Source organism: Ictidomys tridecemlineatus, chromosome 10 (assembly GCF_052094955.1).
Source record: "Ictidomys tridecemlineatus isolate mIctTri1 chromosome 10, mIctTri1.hap1, whole genome shotgun sequence".
Lineage (NCBI taxonomy): Eukaryota > Metazoa > Chordata > Mammalia > Rodentia > Sciuridae > Ictidomys > Ictidomys tridecemlineatus.
The window spans coordinates 30,684,921-30,712,197 of NC_135486.1; the positions used below are offsets into that span (position 1 = coordinate 30,684,921).

Consider the following 27,277-nt stretch of genomic DNA (forward strand, 5'->3'; position numbering starts at 1 on the left):
ATGGCCCTGTCATGCAGAGGAGCCTGCCATTATCTCTATGTTAACATGATATTTATCACAAAACCCTGCCAAGTGTCACTCTGTAATTAAAGGACCTCCACATGGTTCCCCTGCCCTGGCACCAGTCAGCCATTAACATTGTCAGGAAAGGGGCAGCTTTAAAAGGCTGAGAAGATGGGCTCAGGTCCCCCTGAGAGGCTCCAGAGGGACACTCGAACTGACCCTCCACGTGTATACCATTGCCAAGCCTGGAACTGTGCAAGTCAGGACTTCAGAGGCATCAAGATCCCAAATCAGGCACATTTCCACACGGGGCTGAGCAAAGCTCCTGCCTGTGGGGGCTGCTTCTGTTTGTCATGAGCGGTTCGAAATCTTTTCTGATAAAAATAAAAATTTCCCTGTGCCTCTCCCATCTCTCCTGCCTTTCTGCCCTGTCCACCACTCCACAGGGCACCAACACAGAGGCCCCTTGAAAGAGTGAAAGGAACGAAGCCAGGATCACGTTAGGGTCAATATTTGGCTCCTGTTGCCTAAAGAATGCTTTCATGAGCCTCTTTATACAGGGCTATAGATTTTTCTGTGGGACAAATTCTGAGACTGACATCCTGAGTTTGGATCATCTTTTAATTTGAAAAACATGTTGGTAAATTGTTTCTAAAAACAAACAAAAAAAAATTGCATGCGTTTAAATTCCCACTTACAGTTTATGAGAAAGCTTATTTCCCCACATCCTTGCCAACTTGGGTTGCCACCCCTTTTAAGAACTACCGTCATTGTTTTCTGATTATGCATGTGATATGTATTCATTGTAGAAAAAAATGAAAAAGGGTTAGAGAAAATAAAGAATAGCTGTTATTATGCAAAGATTTAAAAACACTGTCCATTTTGGTAGAAGACAACAACAGAGACTACGGCCAAAGTAGTCACCTGAGAAACTTTCTGGAATCAAGAAAGGAGCAATGTGTTGAAGATCACCTCATTCGCTGGGCATACCTTTAAATCCCAGCTACTCTGGAGGCTGAGGAGGATCACAAGTTCAAGATCCGCCTTGGCAAACTTAGCAAGTCCTTCCCCCCATTTCAAAATGAATGAATGAATAAATAAATAAAAGAAAAAGGTTTGTGGTGCACCTCAATGGTGGAGCGCCACTGGGTTCAATCTCCAGTAACACACACACACACACACACACACACACACACACACACATCACCCCATTTTTCCTGCCACCTCCTCTCATATCTCCAAAGTCATGAGATACTTTCTGCAGCTTATGGAGACTATTCTGAGAAGGTGGTTCCAGGTATCCACACCCCTAAAGTGTGTCCCCCACTCCAAACGGTTCTGCTGCCAGGAAGGCTCCAAGCCTGAGGATTCGTGGAGTAGGAACGGAGTGCAAACATTCCAAAAATATGTTTCCAGACATTGGCAGCTTTATTCAACAGATTGGAAAACCCATCTCTCTGGTCAACCCCAGAGCCAAGTTTCCATTTCTCTGGGACCCTGACATGCCCTGTTAAGCCTCTGTGCTAATGATGGCTCTGCTTTCCGTTCCAGAGACCTGAATTATAACGAGCTGCAGGAGTTCCCCGTGGCCATCCGGACCTTGGGCAGACTACAGGAACTGTAAGCTCCTCTGCTGGTTTCAGCCGGTGTCTCCTTCCAAGGGCAGGGGTTGCAGCCAGCCAGGACCTTGCTCATACCCTTGCCTCCTCGCCTCCCCTGGTCCTTGTTAAATCTGTGGCCACTGGCCCTGCTGATTCCCAGCATAGCTCTAAGCGGTCACAGGCCTCCTTAACCTGGCTTTGAGCATCTCCTGGGGGTGTGTCATCAGCCTAAATAGCCCTGGGTCCTTCCAGCCTGGGAAGACACATGGCATGAGCCACCTCCTATGTAGCCTGGGCCTGGCACTGTCCCTGCCTTGGTTGGGATGTGTCCAGAGACGAAGGAGGAGAGGCACCGGGGGGCCCATTTACAGGATTGCTACTCATCACCTTGTCTCTAAGAGGACTGAGAAATTCCCTCTGGTTCCCACAGTCACACTTCATTATTCTATTTGAGCATTCACTGAGCACCACCGGGCCCAGAGCTGCACTTAGTGCTAAACAAAGAGCAAGGTAGACATGGGCCTTCCTCAAGGACCCTTCAGCCTTCCACAACACAAAGGAACACGTGGGAAGCAGAACCGGGCAAAGCAGCATGACTCTAACCCAAAATCGAGCAGTGTTCACTAAAATGACCACAGGAGACAGAAAGGTCACGTGAACTGGGCCATCCTGAGATTGGTCTTAAAGGATGAGTGGGGTTCCAGAGAAGTTGCTGCCTCATTTCAGACAGCAGAACAGTGCAGGCAGACGAGCTGGCAAAGGGATGACCACTGGAGGGAAGCCTGCCTTGCTGGAAGGGGGGCTCTCAGGACCTGAGAGGTCTAGTGTACAGCTGGGCCGGAGTCAGATTAAGGGCCTGAAATGAGCCCCAGACCTTCAGGCAGAACAGCATCTTCATATTTCAAACAGCCACCTAAGGCCAATAGGACCAGCCCATGCCACCTTCCTCATTTCTTCCAGAAATTTAAAGATGTGAATGCCAAGTGTATGCAGCAGATAAACAATGGCTGAACCAGCCAGAGGAAAGCGTCTGAGGCACTATTGGAAGTCCTCTATTGCCAATGAAGGAATTATTTCCAAAGGAGGGCTGATCATTTCCCCATTTTTCCTAACACATGAAAGAAGGATGATGCTTGATCAATCAAGGGGGCATGGAAGAAACAGGATGTGCCAAGGCCTAGGGAAGTCCCTGAGCATTAGGGAAGAGAGAGCAGACACTAAGTTAGCAGGAGCAAGAAAATACATGTACATGGGGTGTGAGTGTGTATGTGTCTATCCATCCATCTCTATCCATCTTTGTATCTATCCATACAGATCTATTTATCTATATCTATCCATCCATCCATCTGTATCTACCCATCCATCCATCTATATCTATCTCTTGTCTAACTATCTGTATCTATCTCTACCAATCTTTATTTATCCATCCATCCATTCAAACATTCAACACCCATTTCCTTCTATCCATCCATGTCTATCTCTCATCTATCTGGATCATCTCTCTCTCTCCATCTATGATCACTTATCCATCTCTGCCTACCTACCTATCATCCACTGGTGAAGGCTACTTGAGAACAGTGATACTGCTTATAAACTTCTTGATCCTTCAAAGCTTGGTCCAGTACAAAACACAAAGGAGGTATTAAAAAAATATATATATATATGTTTATATGTGTGTGTGTATGTATAATGTATAAAGTGTCTATGTGTGTATATATGTGTGTGTATATATGTATATATAAAAAATGAGTGAATAGAAGGAATGAATGAAGTAACAAATAGGACTTGGTGGGTGACATTGGCCTGAGGTGTCCAAGGTAAACTTTTGAGCGAGAGCGCAAAGGTGAAAGCTACGGTAGGAGAGCAGGAGGGGAGAGGCTCAGGTGAACGAGAGGATGACTACAAGGGCCTGCTCAGCATGGCTGTGCGGTTTTCAGTATAACATGTGACTTCTTGGGAAATGTTCTTCCCAACTCACCAAACCCATAGTTCCTGGCTTCCGAACCCCAGACCCTCAGCTGGGTGCCTCATTCCTCACCTCCCCATGATGCCGCGCCTGGTCATTCAACCCCTGACTCTGTCCCTTGTCCCTCCTGCTGCTACAGGCGCTTCTATATTTCCTCATTTTAGGGCACTGAGGCCAAGTCAGCCTCCATTCGAGAGACATCCCCTGCCCTGGCTTTCTGCATCCCTGTTTTCCTTCCACAGCCCCTTGGCTTCCTCTGTGGGGACTCACCAGAGCTCCTGACATAAGTGATCCGGGAGAGGGCTCCCCTTTGGGACAGTACTCAGGGTCTTGGCCTTGGCATGCTCTCATGGGCTTCCAGAGGCCTGCGGCTTGGGACTCCACCCCTCACTCTCCTCCCACCATCAGGGGAAAGGATGGATGTGCTGTTGAACCAAGAAAATTTACAGGCAGGATTTGAACCTGGGGCCTCCGGGCTGATATCTCTTTGGTCTCGCAGTCTGTATAATCATCAGGAAGCTCCAGGGAGTCCCATTTTCTCCCTCTCCATACTTTTCCCCAAGTCCTCACTGCTCCTGGGCGCTGTCTTCCAGGGGGTTCCACAACAATAACATCAAGGCTATCCCTGAAAAGGCCTTCATGGGCAACCCTCTGCTGCAGACAATGTGAGTACTGCCTCTCTGTCTCTAGGTGCTGAGAGTGTTGGTGCAGGGGGAGGACAGAGGCTGGGGAGGGCGAGGGCCATTCTTAGAAAGCAGCAGAGGAGCAGGACTAAGGGAGAGGGCTAGCCTTCTTCTTTGTCCCTTTCCTGGGAGGAGAAGGTAGCAGAGGTCACCCTTGGTCCCAACTGAAAGGGGTAGAAACTGAATTAGGTGCTTGGGTCTTTTTCTTCCAGACACTTTTATGATAACCCAATCCAGTTTGTGGGAAGGTCAGCATTCCAGTACCTGCCTAAACTGCACACGCTGTAAGTTGGCATCCGAAGGCTGCCGCAGCCAGGGCCTCTACCACCCTCACTCCTTCTTGCTCTCTCCTGCCTTTGGCCTGCAGATCTCTCATCTGCAAGGCACAGTCCTACTGGGAGACATGCTCCTCAGGGCTGTAGGCCTCCAGGTCATTCGCCCTATTTCCAGATCTAGCTAGACTTAATGTTCTCCCTTCTCTTCCATGACCCATGGCTTCTTTCCATTTTATAGAAGGAATGTGGGACTCACAGGTACTGACTGGACATGAGCCCCCAACCCTTAACTTCTGATCCTGGGCCCATTGCTGCCTCCTCAGGGTCTTTGATGAATTTTTTTGGTGCACTTGTGTGCAGGAAAAAGTGGAGAGGGAGACCCAGCAGTCTAAAGCAGCCTAAGAACCAAGAGATTCAAATAAAGCCACAGCAGATGGCAGGACAGGGGAGACCCTTTCTCAGGCTCTATAAGAAACAAACTCCAAGAGTCAAAGACGTTTCCAGAAACACTCAAGAGGTTGCCTTTTAAACGGAGGCAACTGCCTGTGGATTTTTGCTGTTGCTTTGTTGTAAGGTGGGGCCTAAGAGCTGAAATTGATCAGCTCAATCTGGGCTGAGGTGGGCTGAGTCAATTTTAGAAAAATGACTGGCTGGGTTCACACCTGTAATCCCGGCGACTCAGGAGGCTGAGGCAGGAGAGCTGCAAGTTCCAGGTCAGCCTGGGCAACTTAGTAAGATCCTGTCTAACAATAGTAATAATAATAATAACAATAATAATAATAATAATAAAGATCTGGGGATGTAGCCTTAGTGGTAGAGCACTTGTCAAGTATGTGTGGGTTCAATCCTCAGCACGACCAAAAAAATAGCAAGGGGCAAGAAAATGGCCAGTTGGACCCTGCTAAGTATGGTTCAGCCACTGTCAGGGCCAGAGAGGCTGATTTGAGGGAGGCTGGGGAAAGATGACATTTTCCCAAAAGGTAGAGTCTCTGAATGGGGAGAAGACTGAGGGTTGAGATTCCCCAAAGCTGAGGCGCCCTGACTCACCCCTTAGCACTTGTCATCTCTGTTTCCAGGTCCCTGAATGGCGCCACGGACATCCAGGAGTTCCCGGACCTCAAAGGCACCAGCAGCCTGGAGGTCCTGTGAGTGGATCCTCTCTTGCCTCCTCCTGCTCTGCCTCCCCAGCTTCACTCCCAGGAGTTCTTGCCTGCCTCCTGTCCCTGGGGGGCAGGGTCCCTGGCCTGCCTCTGCTCCTGGTGCTGTCCAGGGTCGATGGCCATCTCTATGTGCACTGCCTCCAGGCCAGGCAGGGGTGGCAGGACCGGGCTGAGGCGGCTGGTTTTCCCTGACTTCAGAGGTTCTAACCCCAGGCCCTGGGTGCAGAGGACTCCGGACCCAGAGCAGAGTTGTGAAAACCCACCTCCCGTGTCTTTCTGAGGCTTGATTCTAACAAAGACTTTCTCAGATCACCCATGACTACATTCTGTGGTGTGGGGAAGGGGTGTCAGTGCATAGTAGGCCCTCTGAACCATTTAAATGAATGAATGAAACAATCAGGCAAACACCCAGGGTGATTGTTAGAAAGTGAACTCCCCGCCCCACATCACACAGCTTATTCATGACATTTGGAGACTGGAATGCTTCTCTGTGTCTCTATTGTCTTCCCCCTAGATTTGCTGGCATGTGGGAATTTTTTTCACGAGGGAAATAATAGTTCCCCAAGGATGACCTTGGCCTTGGATCTTTACTGGGACACCCTGTGCCCAAGCCAAGCCCATTCTCCAATCTGTCTCCACTACCCTCTCCACCCTGGCCCCTGGGTCCTTCCCTCTTTCTCATCTCTTCTCCCTCCCGCAAGGCATAGGGAGGGAACTCTATGCTTCATTCCCAGGGTTCGACTAGAACTTTTTTCTCTCTATTCCCTGTCATGGCCATTCTTCTTCTCTTGAGCCTCTAGAGCACATAAGATTTAGTCCCTGTCCTACAGGCTTAGTTGCTGGAGACCATTAGGATGCCCAGGAAGGGGATCAGATGGGATGGGTGGGTGGGGCTGAGCCTGCAGGGACTGCCTGTCAAGCAGAGCCCTTGGGCTGGGTCTCTCTCTCCCTCTCTCCACTTCCCACCCCTAGTTCCTCCAGGCCTAGAGGAGTTTGGCACTCAGATGCCAGGGCCTGCTCCTTTCTGTCCCTGGAACCCCGCCCCTGCCCTGTCTCTCCCACCACTTCTTTCTTTTGTCAGCTCTGTCCTCCCACGACAATATCAGGTCCAGAGCTGGAGAACCACGGCTGGGAATGGCAGGGCCCTGGGCCTGGTGCCAGCTCTGTCTCTGTTCTCCCTGCAGGACCCTGACCCGCGCAGGCATCCGGCTGCTCCCACCGGAAATGTGCCAGCAACTGCCCAGGCTCCGAGTCCTGTGAGTAGCTCACAAGCATTCCACTGTCTTGGCATCATGCACCTTCCCCCATGTCCCAGCAAAGGCCTCCCCTGCCTCCTTATGTCCCACTGGGTCACATCTTTCTGGAGAGGGGGCAGCTTAGGTTCCTTCTGAGAACCTGCCCCAGAGAGCCTGGGTTGTCCTGTTGTTCAGTATAAAGACGATGGTTTTTGGAGTCAGACCTGGGTTGTTTGAGGCCCAGCTCCGCCCCTCATTGGCTGCATTAATTGGAGTCACCCTTTAATTTCTCTGAACTGCAATCTTTTATCTGTAAAAGGAGTACAGTTGTAAGCATTGAAAAATATGTGTTAAGTACCTAGCATACCAAAGGTGCTCAATAAAAGGCATCATTACTCGAATTTATACAAGAGAGTTCATTCCTTTTGGGAGTGTGAAGATACCTAAGTGACCTATAAAGTAAGTCAAGGGTTTTTTGTTTGTTTGTTTGTTTTTTCCCCTCTCTCTTTCTTGGCTCCAACTTAAATCTGAGACTCTTCACCAGGGTACATAGATCCACAGCTCAGGAAGGGTATGCTGACACACGGGTGTCCTGAGATGTGAGTTCCAGAGCCAGTCTTGCCACTCTCCAGTGGTGTGTCCCTGGACAGATTCTGTTCTAAGGTTCTGGGCCTCATGTTCCTCATCTGGTAGGTGAAGGCACTAAGCCAGCTGTTCCCTTAGGGCCCCAACTCTGATCTTCCCTACCGACACTATAAACAGTGGCTTTAGGTACTATGGACTTCAGGTGGCACAGACAGGTTTGCTCAGTGGTGCCCAGGTTCCCTTTGGCTGTCTCGGTGTCCTGCTTCCCACTCAGCCTCTCTCCTCAGGTCCTCTCTCCACAGCCCTCTCCCCTCCTGCTCCACTTCCCCAGGATGCCTCCGGGGTTCTTCTGGTGGATACTGCCCTATTGAGAAAAATACCAGGAAGGTATTTATAAGCCCAGTGAGGACCAGGGCTCAGCAAGGGGACATGAAGAGAGGTCTAACTGAGGAGGCTGGTATCCTCCACTACAGTGTTCCTATAGGGTCCCTATGACCTTTGACTACTTGACAAGAAAGCACAGCCCTGGCCAGAGCTCCTTCCCCTGCCCTCACATAGCCACTGCTTTGCCCCAGCCCTGGCCTTTCTCTCTTCCCCAGGGAGCTGTCTCACAATCAAATTGAGGAGCTGCCCAGTCTGCGCAGGTGTGAGAAGTTGGAGGAAATGTGAGTTTGGGGGCTGAGGGAGACAAAGGCAAGCCAGACTTGACAGGTCTGAGGGCTGGATCAGCCAGGGGCGAATCAGGCTCAGAATTTTCTCCCTTCTCTGAGTTTGTTGAACAAAAGCATTAGGGATGAGAGCCTGGGAGAGGACTGGATATGGCCCCTAGGACTCACAGCAGATGACAGACCCAGGAGCTGGAACCCTAAAGGAGTCTCAAGGTGGCTCCTTATGAGTCAACAGCAACAGAAATACAGCAGAAGATGAGGGCCAGGGCTTTGGCTCAGGAGTGAAATGCTTGCCTAGCATGTGTGAGGCCTGGGTTCAATCCCCAGCACTGGGGAAAATTAAAAAAAAAAAAAAGAAGAAGAAGCTAGAAAGTAAAACTCAGTAGTGATAAGAAAAAGGCCACATTAGGGCCTGGGTGGGCTGGATGTGGGAAGGGTTCAGAGGAGCTGGAAGCACCCTGCATTTTGGAGTGTGCACACACTCATTTCCACATGCCCATAAACATACACGCACACACACACACACACACACACACACACTCTCACACTCTCCAACATCCCCCTCTCTGCCCCCCGGATTCAAGTTTCACAAGGAAAAACATCACTTTAAAAAATTCTCTAAGCCCTATTCACCCAGCTCCTGTTTTCTCAAACTAATATGGCATCCTAGGCCTCTGAGCATCTATATTTTGCAGGGCACTCCTTTGTAGAGCCCGGGTTAGAAAATGTGTAAGGGTCTGTCCTGTTTGTCTGTGGCTCTTTGACATTGCTGAGGCCCAGGATCCATCTCACCAGTTTAGTGAGCTCTGCTTCCTGGCTCAGGCCAGTCTGTTGGGCTGTCCAAGGTCTGGGCGGTGCTCTGCCGCTGGGCTGGGATCTGGAGGACCCATGGCAGTGGGGGAGTGAGGGGCAGTTCAGCTGGGCTGGGAGCCAGGCCCGGTGGGAACATTGGAAGCTGACTCCCTTTTGGGCCACAGGGATGGTTTTGTGGCTTTGTCTCCTGACCCACTTACCCAAGGCAACCGGATCCCCTTGTGCTCCCTTTAATTCTGGTGACATCCGCGGGCTGGGCCCTTTCTTCCTGTGCCAGGAGAAGTGGGGGGCTCTTCTTTCTTCTTCCCAGTGCTCAGGGGGCGTGGATCAGAGCCAGAGTCTAAGCCCAGAGGCTCATCCAACCTCTCTTGCTGCCCTAGCGGCCTCCAACACAACCGAATATGGGAAATCGGAGCTGACACCTTCAGCCAGCTGAGCTCCTTACAAGCCTTGTGAGTACCTGCAGCACCCAGGGGTGGGCCCTGGAGGAGCCAATGCCAGGCTCATACCCATAGCACATGTGATCAGTGTCCACATATGTGACATGCACGGACTTCCTGTTCCACCGCCCCTACCCCCATCACACACAGAGGACAAGAAGTACTTCCCCCGACAGATGGTACTCAGGGGCCATGTGGCTCTAGAACCAAGCTGCTATGTCCCTGTTTCTGATGCCACAACCAGGCTGGGAGTTGGACAGCAGCAGGTATCTTCCCCCAAAGGCTAAGGTCACTGCAACTGGAGGGAGGTCAGATGGGAGGAAGAGCCCAGGTGCGAACAATGAGAACTCCACATGCCACCATCCTCTCCTATCACACTCTTTGTCCACAGGGACCTAAGCTGGAATGCCATCAGATCCATCCACCCAGAAGCCTTCTCAACGCTGCGCTCCCTGGTCAAGCTGTAAGTGCCCACTCACTCTTCTCTAGGATGCTAGGGACCAATTGGAACTGTGGGATGTCCAGTGGGGGTAGGAGAAACACCCCTGATTAGGGACATGCATTAAAGTTTGACCACACAGGCCAGGGAGATGGGCTCCAGCCTAATCAATCATTCTGACAGTCCGTTTGACACACTGTGGGGCCTGATAAACAGAATCCACCTCTTGCAAGCTCCAGAACATCATCTGCTAATGTTCTGCAACATTTTGGCAGCCTCAGTCCTCCCCCGTCCCCCTGTCCCATCCCCCACTCCACCTCCAGCCTTTCGATGCTCTACATGCACCAGTAAAGGGGGTGTATGGGCCTGGAACTCTTCAACACAAGAGGGTGGTGGCTGTTGGTGGACCCATGGTCTCAGAGAGCTCAGGGGTCCTGCTTGACATTACTCTAAAGGCTGCCATTCTGCAGAACAGCCGGGGACCAGAGGTCTGCTAATTTATATAGAATGTAAATAGGGAGCTTGTAGGTTTGGCCACGTGGCCTTCATTTCAGGGGCTGCCACACGCTGTGGTACAGGTTATTGGCTGCACCAGGGATCCTCCTGATCTCCTACCTCCCTGTTTTCCAAGTCGAGTGTCCCAAAGGCAGGCCGGCCCCAGGGGGTTCTTTTCTAATAACACAGAGACCCCTTTGGGCTAGCTCCAGCCCTGGCTGCAGAGCCCCAGGCCCTCATGTCACAGGTGACATCTCCAAGGTCCAGAGGGAGAGGCTCAGAGCCGAGGACAGAGCCCAGGACTCCCAGGCTGCAGTCTCTCCCCAGGCTGTGGCTCTCTGGGCTCTGGGCTTTGACCTTGCAAAACTCTCACCTCCGTCTTCCCTCTCCTGTTTGCTGTACTCCTGCCAGATAGGTAGGGCAGATATTTTTGTCCTTTGAAAGATGAGGACATTGGAACTCAGGCAGATTTGTGACTCCCTTTGGTTACACAGGGAGTTGGTGACAGTGCCAGGTTTCCTGCCTTCCAGTCCAGGGCTATTTCCACCACGCACCGTCTGTGGTGGTGGTGTTTGCTTTGGAGCTTCGGCTTCCTCTCATGCATCTCCAGTGGAGGACCATGTACGTCCTCAGCTCTGGCTCCAGAAGGCACCGTAGGGCTGGATAGATGACCCAATCCTCACGGTATCCAGATGCCCAGCTCTGTCCTATCCCCAACTCTGGCCTCTGTAGCATCAGAATAGCAGAGGAAAGAAAGGAGGAGGAAGCCAACTGCAGACAGATCCCCTAGGGGGATGGGCAGGGATTCCTGGATGGGAATCAGACCTGGATACAGGAGCTGTGTCTGAGGGGCTCTGTTACCTCTAAATTGGGACAGCTTGGCATTAAGTGGTACATAGCTGGCACTTGGTGTTTGTTGAATGACCTAATGAATGAATACGTTGTGGATGGTGCCTCTGGCAACTCTTGACCACACTCCTCCCCGGCGTGTAATGCCGTCTTCTCTCTGTGCTCATCTTCTGTCCTTTGCTCCTCTCCTCTTGCTTCCATCCCAGGCACACTGGCCACACCCTCTGCACAGCCCTGCCCCCTCAGCAATCCCACTGACTGCCAATAACCCTGCCATCCACTGTCCTAGGGACCTGACAGACAACCAGCTGACCACACTGCCTCTGGCTGGGCTTGGGGGCCTGATGCATCTGAAGCTCAAAGGGAACCTGGCTCTGTCTCAGGCCTTCTCCAAGGACAGTTTCCCAAGACTGAGGTGAGGGCCTGGCTTTTCCCCCCACATCTGGGTATGTTTGCCCGGGGTCTGCTGGAGGCCAGGGAGGGACAGGGAGAAAGCCATGGGACCTCACCCCAAGAAGAGCCTATGGCTTGGAGTGTGTCTGAGACTGCATGGGAAGGCTCCCTGGGCCTCCTGGGAGTCTGGTCCCATACATGCCTCCTCTTCCTCTTCATCTCTTTCTAGCATTTTCCCCACCCCAGGTACCACTCCTAGGGAACACTGGAACATTCGAGGGTGGTAGTAAGCGGGGTTGAAGGCCCCTGGACCTCCTCGCTGTGCCTGGTTCCACAGAGCCAGGCTGTCCGTCAGCACATTGGCAGCATCTGGGTCCCTGGAATCAGGGCAGAGCCCAGGGCATGATGAGTGGAAAACAAACTGCACAGCCCGTCCCTGGTGTTAATGACATCCAGGCCTCCTCCGTGCAGCGGCAGCAGCAGTGCAGCCTGTGTGGCCCAAGCCTTGTCTACTATAAACTAATGAAGTGCCCAAGGCATTTGCCCTCACCCTCCAAGGACACCCTATCCAGCTCTGATGTGCCTACAGGGGAAGGCGAGGGTCTGGGTCTCACAGAGGGCAAGGGTAGAGCATCCCTAGGAGAATCCCTGCTTCCTGCAATATGAAAGAAGAGCCGCAGCCTAGGCTGGGGAGCAGAGCACTGCAAGTGCTGTGTGACCTTGGGGAAGTTGCTTCCTACTCTGAGTCTGCTAAGAGTCCTCCTTCAATAAAGGGCAGACATTTCTCTCCCCATCTCAGTTCTGAGGATGAATGAGGAAAAGACTGGCATGTGCCCAGAGCCCCTCAGAGTCAGGGTGCAAGATTCTTAACAAATCAAATCCTCGAGGCTGCTGGCATAGTGAGCAGGACACTTTGTGGTTGAAGGGCAGGTACTTAGTCCCCAGTTCTTGGGCTGGGGAATCTCTTAACTCAGGATTAATGTCTTAGACTCCAAACATAATGAGGCAGCCCCTCTCCCATCCTCAGGATTCTGGAGGTGCCCTATGCCTACCAGTGCTGTGCCTATGGGGTCTGTGCCAGCTTCTTCAAACCCTCTGGGCAGTGGCAGGCTGAGGACTTCCACCTGGAGGAGGAGGAGCCTCCAAGGAGGACCCAGAGCCTCCTTACTGGACAAGCAGAGAATCACTGTGAGTGACGGGGGGCGCCTGGACTGGCGGGTGGGAGCTGTAGAGAGGAAGTTAGGGAGGAGGCTTGGGGGGCCTGGAAGGGAATCTAAGAGGGGCAGCCGAGGGAGGCCTGGGGGTGGCTGCTAGTGACCTGGAAGGAACTCTCCCTCTGTTTGCACCTGACTCTCTAATGCAACACCCCAAAGGTACTTAGGGGAGACATAATGATGGTAACTGGTAACAGTAACATCTCAACAGGTTCCTCCTTTGCGATTCACAAAGTACCTCACAGGTGCTGTCTCTGTTAGTATCCTGCCCTTGGAGCTCACATATCTCTTTGTGGTTGCCTTCTCTGACACATGGGCCCTTCAGCCTCAGGGCATTCTAGGAGAAAACAGACCTGAACCCAGTAGGATTGAATTAAATCAATTGAATTAAACCTGCTTCCAGAAAAAAAAAAAAATCCGGACACAATATGTCCTACAACCAAAAGGAACATTGTAGAAATTATTCTTCTCCAAGGGTATCCTGCACCTCCCATCTCCTGTGAGTCTGAAAGCGAGACTTCAATGGTCACTATACACAAGAGGGTTTCCCTGAGATCTGTCCTGGGCCAGATCTATTTCTGGAAGAGTTGGGGTGAAAGGGAAAGATTGGGGTGGACAGCCAGGGCTTCTGAGGAACTGTGCACTAAGAGGTGTCTTGGTTGAAGGGCAGAGAGCAGTGCTCCCCCACCCCCTGCCATGTTACTGAACACAAGAAGAACTGGGAGAGAGAGAAACAAGTCCTGCTTCTTGCATTCCTTTTTCCATCTTGAGCTTCCTCTCTGTACTCTCTCAATGGAGAAGTTGAACTGAAAAATTAAATCTAAGTATGTAAGAAAAACATCTCATAATGGGGTAAACAGAATTAGGTCTAAACCCAACTATAGCTTTCACCAGTTGGGTTGCCTTAGATAAGTTGTTTCATCTTACTGACACTCCATTTTCTTGTCTTTAAATGAGAAAGATAGCTGGGACCAGTGGCACATACCTGTAATCCCAGCTACTTGGAGGCTGAGGCAGGAGGATCTCAAGTTTGAAGGCAGTCTCAGCAATTTAGAGACCCCTTCAGCAACTGACTGAGACCCTGTCCCCAAATACAAAAATAAAAAGGGTTGGGAATGTAGCTCAGTGGTAAAAACACCCCTGGGCTCCCAAGCACCAATAAAATAAAAATGAAGGAGAAATATAATACATTTCTCAAAGGCTGTTGGGAGGCTTGAAAGAGTCCATATAAGGTGAAGTGGGGTTTACCACTGCTGCTGCTGAGAACTTGGATCTCCTTCTGGCATGGGGACAGTTTAGTAGTGTAGCTCAGGATATAGCCATGGAGGCTGAACCTTGAGTGGGCAGTCTGGGGGTTTCTGAGACCCTCACTCCCAGTCCACCAAAGCCCCTCCTAGGGAGGGCACAAGGACCTGACAAGGAGGTTCACAGGTCCCAGCAGCTGTCTGAGCCAGCAGACAGCTGTCCCCAGGGGACATTCCCGGATGTCTGCTATACACTCCCTCAGGGGGCTGGAAGGAGGAATGGAAACTTTCCTTCCTCAAGGTGAAACTTTCCACCGGGGCTTAAGTCTTGGAGAACCACAGGGCGTCGAGCTCGTGGGCTGCCTGCCGCCTGTAATGGGAGCTAGGGCAGGGCCCCCCACTTCCTGTGGGAGCAAACGAGCCTCGAGTAGGAAAGCCAGGAGCCCTGCTCCAGCCAGATTCGATTTCCTCCTTGTTTGAAGAGTGGTTACTTAACACCTTGGCCATGACTTTCCCAGCCTCAGACAGAGTCCATTGATTTCACCCCTTGTGTTTCATTCATGCATTTTGATTTCAAAGAATTGCTAAGCCCCATTCTGGAGGGGCAGGGAGGGAATGAAAGGTAGAGAAGGAAGGAAATGCCAGGACTCTGTGGGCACGCCTCAGCCTACCCACCCTAATGCTGTCCCAGGCCAAGGCCACAAGTCTTCCAGCCTCCTGGGAAAACTACCAACTGAAGGTGTTTACTCTTTAAGTGGGGAAGAAGAACCCACACAGGAAATAGACCTTCGAGCCAAAGATGGGCACAAGTGCAACAGAGTCACCTATCCATTCCCTTATGATGAAGAGTCCGTAAGGACTGTCTTTTAAACCTGAAGAATGTACAGGTGCCTTTAAAAGACAAGCAGCTCTTTCTTGCCAGTTGGATCCTCAGGTACTTTTCCAAGTGTGACTTCAGAAACTTATATTTTATTCTTTAAAAAGTCTTTCATTGATGAATTGTGTTTATAAAAGAAAGTTGTGTCTTTATAGTTAGAAGCTATTTCAGAGAGCTATTTCAAAGTTCTTATAGAATTTTGAGACCCTGAGATGTCTGATCCCCTAGAGTCCACAGATCCTGGTTAAGAAATATTGCAATAGGGCTGGGGGTGTGGCTCAAGGACCTGCATTTGATCCCCACCACTGCAAACAAAACAGAAAACCCACCCAAGATCCAAAAACACCCCCCAAACTGCAATAGTAAATAAGAAAAAAGAAAAATCTCATTTCATTCAAAGATGCTACAGAATTTCTCCAATGATGGATTTACCTTTCCATCTCTGTTTTATCCTACTAACCTAGAATTGTAGAACTGCGGCTTAGAATTGGAAGGAACATTAATGATTATGTAGTCCAAACTCTGACTCAGGGTAGAAGTGCATCCTCTCACACTGGGAACTTTCTAGTTCAATAACTCCAGTGATAAATAAGGTCTAGCTTATGCATCTGTAAACCTCCCCCCACCTTCCCACTCCCCAATCCCCCCAAACAATCCATCTCTCCATGATTGTTGAACATCTGGGCTCTGTAATCAGACAAACCTGGATTTGTATTCTGGTCTGTCATCACTAGCCAGAGGAAGCCACTTTATTTCAGTGAGCCTCAGTTTCTTTATCTGACACCTGCCTCATGTGGCTACTGTGAAGGTTAAGGAATCTATGACAACGAGGACAACTCAAGGAATGTTAACCCTTGTTGAAAAGTAAATCCATCAGTTGACACAGGGCCTTGTAGCATGACAGTTTGTCTCCTCATTTGTCTCCATAAGCCCCTCGTGAGCAGGACCATCTTTTATTCATTCCTGAATTCCTCTGCACTTCCAGTTCTTAAATGTAGTTGGCATCATATTCAGAACACATGGGTCCACTGTGCACCTGCTAAAGAGCTAGAACATCTTCATTTGAACCATACTTTGCCTCCTTCTATATAATCCATCGACTGATGTTGGTTCTACCCTCTGGGACAGAACAGCATGTAGAAGTGTAACCCCTTTATATCAACAGGCTTTTAGCTCTTAGACAGCCATTATATCCCCACCTACTCTTGCCTTCTCCAAGCCAACCATCCCCCAGCTACTTTATTTCTCACACAAATGACTTCTGCTCCCCCACTATCCCTGGCTCATCTCTGAACACACTGCAGCTCACAGAGGTCCTCCTTCATGTTTATTGTTTGCCACTGGACATGGAATTACAATGACCTCCTGACCAGAGTGGAGAACAGTATGATCCCTAGCTCCCATTATTAGGGCAGCTACGGCCCGAATTCTAAGTACTCGTGAACTACAGCTGATTGGAGAGGACAGGCGAGGGCTGAGAACAGAAAGAACAGGACTAATCATAACATTTGGTGTTCAGAACCCGCAATGGACATGATCCATATGTGAATAATAGGAAGCCGACCAAATATTTACACTCAAGGGTAGAAGCAGATGTTCAGAGCCGCTGGATGACCAGGACTGAACAGTTAATCAGCGACACATCTACTTAAAGGGGTAGAGGTTAGGAGAAAGGTGGAACGGTGACATCAAGGTCCAGGCCTGAGCCACATTTTCATCTCCTCTCTCAGATGACCTGGACCTGGATGAGCTCCAACTGGAGATGGAGGACTCCAAGCCACACCACAGTGTCCAGTGTAGCCCTATTCCAGGTGAGATCAGTGGCCTGGGAATGGAGAAGGGGCACCCACCCACCTAGAGAGAGGCTGGTTCAGGTGGCCCATCTGTAGCTAAGCGTCAGGCATGGTCTTTGCCTGATTCCCATCTTAGGGGAAGGAAAGCTTCTTCTCATTATTCCTGAGGAAGGAGGTTGTTCTGTCCCTTGGGTGGCTACTATTACATGGGGAATGTCAGAATGAGGGTGGAGGGGTGACAGGCAGTCAAGCAACCTCTGCAAAACAGTTATTTAGAGGTTATGTTCTCATGGAGGACAGAAGCAAGAAAGAATGCCTTGAACCCCCTGCTCAGGGGACATGGGGCTGCTTCTGAGCACTCGCTCAATCTAAAAACCATCTCACAGAATACTAGAGTCACGTGGGACTAAGTCACCTTCTCCAGTCCTCACTGCTCCATCCCAGCAAGATCACAGTTTCTTTACTAAAATCCTCCATGGTGCAAAATCTCCAGTGTTCCTGGATAATTCCTACACCAGTACTGTCTCACCTTTACCGCAGAGGAAGCCTCGCCTGGAGTCATCCAACCCAAAGCCATTTTTTAAAAAAATGTATTATCTCTTTTTAAAAATACCTTTATTCGTTCATTCATTCATTCATTTTATTCATTTATTTTTATTCGGTGCTGAGGATCAAACCCAGAGCCTCACACGTGTGAGGCAAGCACTCTACCTCTGAGCCATAGCCCCAAAGAAAGAAAGAAAATTCTTTCTCCTCAGTACAATTTAGCCTAAGATGTTGAGAGTGAAAAAGTCCCTTCCCTGTGTATAAAATGTTAACCAACAATGCTAGAAGGCAGCAGCAGTCTGCCGCTCAGGCCAGGAACTTTTATTCAGAATGAACAGAAAGTGATGAAGAGCTGGCTTTTCCTCTTTCATCCCACCTCCATTTTCCAGGCTTCAATTTTTAGTTCAGATCTCTTAACCTCTCCCTTCCCCTTTCTAAACCCTGGAGCGCTGGCCTGACCTTGCCTAACACCAGCTCTCAGCACTTAGTGATAATAGCACGCTCCCTAGCGCCAGCTCAGAGCCAGAGCACTGACCCAACCTAGAGGAAGCAGGTGTTTTTTTTTTTTTTTTTTTTTTCACTTGGAAATCTATGTGCTTTTTTTTTTTTTTTTAAATTCAAACTGCCACAGAAATATCACCTCTGAAAACCAGTAACCAACAGGGATGAGGTAAAAGAGGAAGTTTCCAAAAACAAGGTTTAACTTAAACTTGCTTTTAAAATAGCTCATAAAAATGGTCAAATAAATTATGGTACATCATATGGTGGAGTATTTATGACACAGCCATTGAGATATGGTTTTGCAAAATATAAGGATATGGAAAAAGTGTGCACACATCACAAAATTTAACTTAAAGAGAATAAAAATCTCTATTCAGTCAAATCCCAACTTAGTTAAAAAATCCGCATGTATATGTACATTTTAGAAGAAATTCTGTAAGGAAACATGCCAAAATAATGATTTCTCTCTAAGAAGTGAGGTCATGAGCAGTTTTAATTTTTCCATGTTATATTTTCAAAATTTCTACAATTACCATCTATTATTTCATAATTAGAAAAAAAAATGTTTTAAAAATAGCTCCCGCAAAAGCCTCTCAAATTCCCAAACCACCTAGCAATACATTGAGAAACAAGAGTCTGAAGCCAAAGGAAATGAAGAAATAATATGTCCAAAGTCATAAAGTGATTTAAGAACAGACTCTGAGAAGAGTGGTGGGAAACACCAGGATCTCACCCATCTAGTGCAGAGTCAGGTTGGAAAACCCCAGAAGTCGTCTATGTTTTGATTATTTGTTTTCCTCCCACATTCTGATTGACAGATGAATATGAAACATGCCTATACCGTTCTCAGCAAGGGAAAGCCAGACTGGTATGATAGCCAGTCAGGGCTCATCCACAATGGAGTCCTTAGTGGGTCACTGGGCAGAGCCTCAGCAATAAGAGTGTTACTGTCAGGGCAGCCCCTCAAAGGACTGTGTCTCTACTACTGCAGTAGTATCCCCAGTTCTGGTGCCCATCTGTCTCTTCCATCCTTCCAAATGTTGCTCCTTTGGAAAGATGGACTTAACGTTTCTTGAGTGTAGTAATCGGGATTGCACTGCGGGTATCAGGAGGAGGGTTAGTGTTCACTCCGTTTGCAGCTCTTGGAGCGCAGAGGCCAAGTCAGCCTCCCTCAGGCCAGGGTTTCTGTTCGGGCAGAGGCTCTGTCCCAGAACCAGTCGTGGCAGCCAGGGGTGACGTCCGTCCCTCTCTCCTACAGGCCCCTTCAAGCCCTGCGAGCACCTCTTTGAGAGCTGGGGCATCCGCCTGGCCGTGTGGGCCATCGTGCTGCTCTCGGTGCTCTGTAACGGGCTGGTGCTGCTGACCGTGTTTGCCGGCGGGCCCATCCCCCTGTCCCCGGTCAAGTTTGTGGTAGGTGCGATCGCCGGCGCCAACACCTTGACGGGCATCTCCTGTGGCCTGCTGGCCTCCGTGGACGCCTTGACCTTTGGCCAGTTCGCCGAGTACGGAGCCCGCTGGGAGACGGGGCTGGGCTGCCGGGCCACGGGCTTCCTGGCCGTCCTGGGGTCCGAGGCGTCGGTGCTGCTGCTCACCCTGGCCGCCGTGCAGTGCAGCGTCTCCGTGTCGTGCGTGCGGGCCTACGGGAAGGCGCCCTCGCTGGGCAGTGTCCGAGCCGGGGCCCTGGGCTGCCTGTCGCTGGCAGCGCTGGCCGCGGCCCTGCCGCTTGCCTCGGTGGGCGAGTACGGGGCCTCCCCGCTCTGCCTGCCCTACGCCCCGCCCGAGGGCCAGCCGGCCGCCCTGGGCTTCGCCGTGGCCCTGGTCATGATGAACTCCTTCTGCTTCCTGGTGGTGGCCGGTGCCTACATCAAACTCTACTGTGACCTGCCGCGGGGCGACTTTGAGGCCGTGTGGGACTGTGCCATGGTGAGGCATGTGGCCTGGCTCATCTTCGCCGATGGGCTCCTCTACTGTCCCGTGGCCTTCCTCAGCTTCGCCTCCATGATGGGCCTCTTCCCTGTCACCCCCGAGGCCGTCAAGTCTGTCCTGCTTGTGGTGCTGCCGCTGCCTGCCTGCCTCAACCCCCTGCTCTACCTGCTCTTCAACCCCCACTTCAGGGATGACCTTCGGCGGCTCTGGCCCGGCCCAGGAGCTCCTGGGCCCCTGGCCTTCGCGGCTGCCAACGAGCTGGAGAAGAGCTCCTGCGATTCCACCCAGGCTCTGGTGGCCTTCTCTGATGTGGATCTCATTCTGGAAGCTTCTGAGGCTGGACGGCCCCCTGGGCTGGAGACCTATGGCTTCCCCTCAGTGACCTTCATCTCCTGTCAGCAGCCAGGGGGCCCCAGACTGGAGGGAAGCCATTTTATAGAGCCAGAGGGAACCCACTTTGGGAATCCACAACCCTCTGTGGATGGAGAACTGCTGCTGAAGGCGGAGGGAGCCACATCCTCAGGAGGAGGCTCGTCGGCGGGTGGGGGCTTCAGGCCCTCCGGCTCAGTCTTTGCTTCACACTTATAAAGTCCTTCCCCCTTCTTCTCTTTCCATCTCTTCCCTTCCTTCTCTCCCCACTTCCTCAATGATGGCTGCTTATAAAATAAATACAACCTAAACTCACCAGTGTGATCCACAGCAGGGCCTGGTTCTGTTGGTCTCCTCTCTCTGTGACCATCACCAGTGAGGGCTTCTTGGCCCAGTATCCCCTTGGCCCTCCTCATCTTCACCTTCATGCTGCCTCTTCCCTGTCAGGTCCAAAGCTGTGGACCAGAGACCTGGAAATTTGCTTAAGGGTAAGGAGTGAAATAAAAGACAAGGAAGGAGGTGGGGACCCGATAGGGCCAGGATCATGGCACAGTGGATACGGAGACACAACAGAAAAGGGGACCACCAAGGGCATTTGGCATCTGCCCTTTGACTTATGGATAGGATATAAAATGTGTTCTGTGCCCATTAATCTTGACATTTGCCATGAAAAAATACTTCCTACTAAAATGAGCTTTGGAAGAGATTACACATTGTGTCCCTTTCTTAGAGAACATGTTAATATAGTAAAAGCCCTAAAAACCTCTACAGCAGTAAAATCTATTGAACTCTGTTTAATCCCATTCTCCAATTCTTAGACAACAATTCTCTTTGATTGATTGGTTTTCATGGAATACCTGTTACTAGCTCACAGGATTTAGTACTGTCTGTACCATCTAGTGCTACCCAGTGACACCACAAAATCACATCACATCACTTTTTTTTTTTTTTTTGGCACTAGGGATTGAACCCAGGGGTACCTAATCACTACATCCCTAGTTCTATTTATTTTTTATTTTTAGACAGGATCTTGCTAAGTTGTTAGGGCCTCAATAAATTGCTGAGACTGATTTTGAATCTATGATCCTTCCTGCCTCAGTCTCCCCGAGTTGCTGGGATTACAAGTGTGTGCCACCACACCAAGTGTCATCACTTTTTGAAAGTCCCAAACCTGGGGTGAAGTCCCAGAGGCAACTGGTGATTCCATGAGCCAGGACAGACTCTTTGTACTCTACCTCCCAAGCTGCTTGTCTTACCTAGAGAAGGATGGGGAGAAACAGGCTGTCATAGTTACAGCTTCAGCCCCCTCAGGCAAGACGGAGGAAAAGGATCCTGTGTGTGCTTCCCCACCCCCTCCTACATCCAAGCTCCAGTGAAACTCCTGCCTCCAGCAAGAAGGAGGATTATTAGATCCTAGCAAGGTATACACAAGGAACTGTGTAGCAGTCTGGGTTCTCTCTGGCTGTGAGTTGCCTTCCTATGGTCCTCCATCAGATGCACCCTGCCACCAACTGTCACAAGCCTGGTCTTCCCTTCTTATCCTTCTTATTCTGTCTTTCTGTGGGATAAGGATCCATTACCTAGCAGAGAGGAGGTTCCTACAATGCTTTTAGAAGCATGTGACTACCTGGGAGTCCTGGGTTCCCCAAATAAGCCAGACCTTTCTGCCTTTCCCCTCATGACTTTCTTATCTGTGGTTTCCCAAGTGCATCTGAAGATCTATAGAGTACCTCTCACCCCACATACACATTCAATCTCAAGGTGAGAGGGTAAGAACCTGGTACATTCTTACAAATATGAAAGCTAATTCTTGCAAACATAAAAAAGAATCCAAGACCCAGAAATGGGTGAGACTTTTTCCAGGGCACTCCAACATCAGTCAAACTCAAAGGACAGAGTCTGGAATCCTGAGACTGAATGAAACTCTGTTCTTTGAATTCTGTTGTGATCCCTAGCAGGACCTACCCACAGGACCTCCACAGTTAAGACAACCCTGAGAAAGCTCTTGAGTTTCACAGCTCAAGTTTCTGCAGCTTCGCTTGTCCTGTCTCCCTGCTGCTCCCAATGCCTAGTGGGAACTCCAACATAGGTTCACAAGGTGTCTAGGCTGGGCTGGAGGGATGAGGCAAAGACCATATTTAACTTGACACATCTTAAAATATCATTTGACTAGTTGAGTTTCCTGGTTTCTTATAGGCTCCAAATGAATAAACTGACCTTATTATTCCTTAGGGTCCTACCAGGGGGTCAACTTTAGAGTAGTCACTCACTAAACTATGGTGCTGTCCCTAATTGCCCAGGGATGATCAAGAGTTTTCTTGATAGAGGGAGTTTGTTTTACTTTGGGTACTGAGAATTGGTAATTCTTAAAAGAGAAATGAGTTTTCTGATAACTTCATGGAAGACAACATGGGTATGATTTTGGAGAGCCTTCACTTCTAGAAAGTCAGCCTATTTCCCCTCTTCACCATAGGATTCCTGTTTCCCTTGGAGTTCGGGAGCCAGTCTTGAGTGGCTGTGTGTTAGAGGTTTGGGAGTTTTAGGGACTGTTCCCTACATGTGACTGCTTCTTTGGTAAAGGAGCCTGTGCTTTTTGGTCAGTGCTTTGACCTGTGGGCTAGGGTGGCACTGCTGTCCAACTTTACTGTCTGCTTCTAAAGATCTGGGCATCAGCCAAGGCTGGACAGAAGAGAGGTGTGTGGGAAGGGAGTGGAGCTGTTTCCCATAAACTCTTTTCTTCTTTTCTTTTCTTTACATTTCTTCCTGTTGTGATGTAAATGTGAGTTGTCCCCCCAAAGCTCAACATGGGAGACAATGCAGAAAAGTTTGGAGAAGAAATAGCCCTAATCTAATCAGTGAATTAGTCCCTGATGGGATTAACTGGGTGGTAACTAGAGGCAGGTGGAGTGTGGCTGGAGGAAGTGGTTCATTGGGGATGTGGCTATGGGGTATATATTTTGTATCTGGAGAGTGGAGTCTGTCTCTCTCTCTCTCTCTCTCTCTCTCTCTCTCTCTCTCTCTCTCTCTCTCTCTCTCTCCTTTCTGATCATCATGTGGGCTGCTTTCATTTGCCACACTCTTCTGCCATGATGCCCTGTCTCACCTTGATGCCTGAAGAATGGAGCCTACTGTCTATGGATTGAGACCTCTGAAACCGTAAGCCCCCAAGTAAACTTTTCCTTCTAAAATTGTTTTGGTCACATCTTTTAGTCACAGCAGTGAAAAAGCTAAAACACTTCCTTCCTTTCTTTTTTTCTGTGATGGAGATTGGACCCTTTAGCCCTGTACCACTGAGCTACAAACCCAGCCCTTTTTATTTTTGATCAAGACAGAGTCTCACTAAATTGCCCAGGCTGGCCTGGAACTTGTGATCTTCTCCCTCACCCTCTTGTGTTGCTGGGATTATAGGCATGTGCCACGATTCCTGGCACCGTGAACTATTTTCACTATTTAAAAAGTCTAGTCGGGCTGGGGATGTGGCTCAAGCGGTAGCGCGCTCGCCTGGCATGCGTGCGGCCTGGGTTTGATCCTCAGCACCACATACCAACAAAGATGTTGTGTCCGCCGAAAACTAAAAAATAAATATTAAAAAATCCTCTCTTTCTCTTCTCTCTCTCTCTCTCTCTCTCTCTCTCTTAAAAAAATAAATAAAAAGTCTAGTCAATGTTGTGCATTTGCCCAGGAGAAGATTATATAGTGCTTTCTCTGTTATTTTTTACTGAATTCCTAGCAAGTCAGTATGTTCATTTACTTTAGCTATCTCCTTTGTGGTCAGTAGAAGTTTATGACGATCATGTATGTCTTTGTTTCATCACAAAAATCAAAAACCAAATTTTTTTGATGCACGTAAGTGTATTTTGTTTGATTGACAAACTCTTTCAAAATGGTGCCTATGGGAAAGAATCGGCCCAAAGAAAGGAACTAGAGTGGTGTAAATGTTGGGAGCTGCTGGCTCAGTGTATGCTTACCTGGGCTCTGTGTGCTATGCGTTCGTTGGCAGACTGACTTGTGGAGGAGAACCTCTTATTGTGGCTCATAGTTTGCTAAGCACTTAGGTACATACCAAAAGGAAAAATCCAAAAAAATCCAGAGCTAAAATTGGAAGACTATGGATCAGCAGAATTAATAGCTGGGCCTTCTCCTTCCCAACCTACTTGCTTCCTTTGCCAGGAAGAATAAGGTTTAAAGAGTAAGGGAGGAATCAGGTGTGGTGGCACACACCTGTAATCCAGCGTCTCAGGAGGCTGAGGCAGGAAGATTGCAAGTTCAAAGCCAGTCTCAGCAAAAGTAAGGGGCTAAGCTAAACTAAGCTAAACTCAGTGAGACCCTGTCTCTGAATAAAATACAAAATAGGACTAGGGATGAGGCTCAGTGGTTAAGTGTCCCTGAGTTCAATCCCTGGTACACACACACACAAAAAAAAAAAAAAAAAAAGAGGGGGGGACACAGTGTGGTGGTGCCACACCTGTGATCTCAGCTACCTAGGAGGCTAAGGCAGCAGGATTGCAAGTTCTGGGCCAGCCTTAGCAATCTAGCAAGAACCTGTCTCAAAATGAAAAGGATCAGGGATGTAGTTCAGTTATAGAGTGTTCATTCTTCACCGAAGCGGGGGAAAAAGGTGAAGGAGGGGAAGAAAGAAGAGCTGACAATCAGCAGGGCTGAGTAAGAGAGGATTGTGGGAGGTAGCTAGAACCCTGATCCTTTCTGGAACTGTCCTCTCTAATTACCTCTGCTCTGGTTTGGCAAGTTCTCTCACCCATCATCCACCACTCCTATGTGCCCTTCCGGGTTCTAGTCCTGTGCCATCTCCAGCCATGTGAAAATTGTCAGGATGTAAATATTTGGATTCTTCTGTATAATAAAGCACCAGTGAAGTACCATTTGTGTCCCTCAGCTCCTTTCTGCTGCCCCTGGTGGAGTCATGGGTGTGGCCTTGGTGGGCCTGCTTTGAGGACGGAGTGATCAGAGGGTCAAGGCTCTTCCTAACCCATCTTCTGAAACTGGGGCATCTGGGGATGCTGGAGAGGCTCAGAATTGAAGTTTGGAGACCTCAGAATCAAATCCGCTCACTCATTTTGAAGTGCTCTTTATGTACTTGGCACTGGGTCAGACAGACAGTGTGGTCTTAAGAAAGCAGTAAGCAGGTTGGGCTCTTATTCAGACCCAGGCCTAGAACTAGGGTTTCCTGATCCTGTGAATCCCCAAGAATCAGCTCACTTTCTTGTCCTTGGATTAACTTCTTCATCCACTCTCTGCTTTGGAAAGCTTCTCCCTCAAGCCTTGCTTCTGAGTAGGATGAATGCCCCCGAGACAACCAGGGCCCTTCTCAAGGGAAGGGAAAGACTGAGTTTAACAAAACCTGCAGCCAAAGGAATGAGGTGCTAGCCCCAGAACTGTACCAGGACTTTGGTGGCCTAGTACCTGACTCTCTCATCCTGCTCCTTCCTTTTCTTCCTTCTCTCTTTGCTCTTTCCTCTCCTATTTTTCCCTCTGTCTCCTCTTTCTCTTCTTCCTCCTCTTCTTTTTCCTTTTTTGCATTTAAAAGTGTTTCAAATTTTATTTCATTTTTTTTAACTGATACATGAACTTCATTCTTCTCCAAGACAGAGCATTTCAAACCCCTCCATCCTTCTAGCTCATTCTCAGGAAGGCTATTCTGGTTAGACTAGGTGAAGGGAAAGAGACCCAGGCATTAACTCCAGCAAGTGTGTAATCCTTGAGAGAATATAAAGCAACAGTAGAGGCAGAGTCCAAGCAAACTCAAGACCAGAGAGAGCAGCGGGACTGGCCCTTGTATCTAAAATCTGGAGCTGTTCTGGATTTAAAGCAGCTCTGAGTTCTAGCCAGTTGGAATCTGTGGTTAGTCACTCATGTCCTCCACAAATGGGCTCAGCTGTTCTTGTAGGCCTTGTCTCCTGTCTGTCCTCAACCATGACTAACTGTTCTCTCTCCACTTATTTGTGTTTAAAAAGCTTTAATCTAATTTTTAAATAAGTAATATGTTGACATGGTTCAAATAACGTACGTTTTTCAAATAATAGTCTCTGTCCCATTCCTGTCCCTATTTGCTCACTTCCTAAAACCTCACTGGTTTGCCACTATTATTAGTGTCTTACATATCCTTCCAGAGGTTTTTCAATGCATAGACGAGCAAGATGCATAGCTGTGTTATTATTATTATTATTACCTAAAGTTAGAATACCACACATGTGCTTCTGCCTTTTCTTTTTTTAAACCTACTAATACAGCTCAAAGATCTTTCCACAGAAGAAAACGTGCCCATTTTTTTTATAGTAGTTGGTATCCCATTATATAGATAATATAATTTTATCTTACTGTTCCCTTTCTGATGGACATTTGGATTGCTTAATAGCTTGCTCTTATAAATGATACTGCAAAAAGTACCTTTTTAACACACATGTATATATGTGGGATTGCTGAGTCAAAAGAATAACCCTGAGTAATTATACCATTTTTTCCCCTTCAGTATTGGAGATTAAACCCAGGGCTTCACACATGCTAGCAAGTGCTCTACCACTGAACTACATCCCTAGATCTTTTATTCTATTTTGAGATAGGGTCTCTGTAAGTTGCCCACACTGGCCTTAAACTTGGCATCCTCCTACTCAGCCTTCTAATTAGCCAGAATTAGATATGCACACCTCCTGGGTTAATTATACCTTTTTTTTTTTTAACCTTCTTTTGACTAGTAGGCTATGTTGATTCACGACTTCGGCTTGCATGGTCCTCACTATGAACCTATTCTTCAAGGCTTCTGTAAGCATCCTATCAGCATCAGGTCTTGGGATAATTGCCTTGTGTTCTTTTGGCTTTTTTTTTTTTTTTTTTGGATGCTGGGGATTGAACCCAGGACCTTGTGCTTGCAAGGCAAGCACTCTGCCAACTGAGCTACATCCCCAGCTCTCTTTTGGCATTTCCTGGAGCAATGTCCTGGGAGATTGAGAAATGGACTAGCCAAGCTTCTTTTTCTATACTAGGCCAAGTCATTCATGCCTATGGTCAAATATAATGGGCTAACCACTCTTAGGTTGGGTACCTCTCCTAGTCCACTAAATTATAGTGTGTAAATGGATATGTCTCTGTGGGTTTGTGGCGGACAAAATATGACTGCTCACATCTTTTGCTTGAGCAAGGGTAGACAAGGCTCTTCTGAAATTGACCTAGCAGGATAGTTCCACAAG

At 48.9% G+C, this 27,277-nt stretch overlaps 1 protein-coding gene and 1 non-coding gene across 6 annotated transcripts in view; one reads left to right on the top strand and one right to left on the bottom strand.

The window, feature by feature from the left end:
• Positions 1 to 24,955, top strand: part of Lgr6 (leucine rich repeat containing G protein-coupled receptor 6) — a 121,783-nt gene extending 96,828 nt beyond the window's left edge. For 3 of the 5 annotated variants that reach the window (XM_040277176.2, XM_005330341.5, XM_040277177.2), the window contains 12 exons: positions 1,555 to 1,623; positions 4,164 to 4,235; positions 4,466 to 4,537; positions 5,605 to 5,673; positions 6,873 to 6,944; positions 8,108 to 8,173; positions 9,370 to 9,441; positions 9,821 to 9,892; positions 11,502 to 11,627; positions 12,633 to 12,793; positions 16,671 to 16,751; positions 19,039 to 24,955. In XM_040277176.2, coding sequence (XP_040133110.2) covers positions 1,555 to 1,623; positions 4,164 to 4,235; positions 4,466 to 4,537; positions 5,605 to 5,673; positions 6,873 to 6,944; positions 8,108 to 8,173; positions 9,370 to 9,441; positions 9,821 to 9,892; positions 11,502 to 11,627; positions 12,633 to 12,793; positions 16,671 to 16,751; positions 19,039 to 20,294 — 2,188 coding nt within the window. In that variant the 3' untranslated portion in view covers positions 20,295 to 24,955. The remainder of the gene's footprint in view (positions 1 to 1,554; positions 1,624 to 4,163; positions 4,236 to 4,465; positions 4,538 to 5,604; positions 5,674 to 6,872; positions 6,945 to 8,107; positions 8,174 to 9,369; positions 9,442 to 9,820; positions 9,893 to 11,501; positions 11,628 to 12,632; positions 12,794 to 16,670; positions 16,752 to 19,038) is intronic. The other 2 variants (XM_078022591.1, XM_078022590.1) reach the window with 2 other exon arrangements.
• Positions 24,956 to 26,921: 1,966 nt separating this feature from the next.
• On the bottom strand, positions 26,922 to 26,995 carry Trnaa-ugc (transfer RNA alanine (anticodon UGC)). The gene has a single exon. It is a non-coding gene; the product is annotated as a tRNA-Ala (tRNA).
• Positions 26,996 to 27,277: the final 282 nt, after the last annotated feature.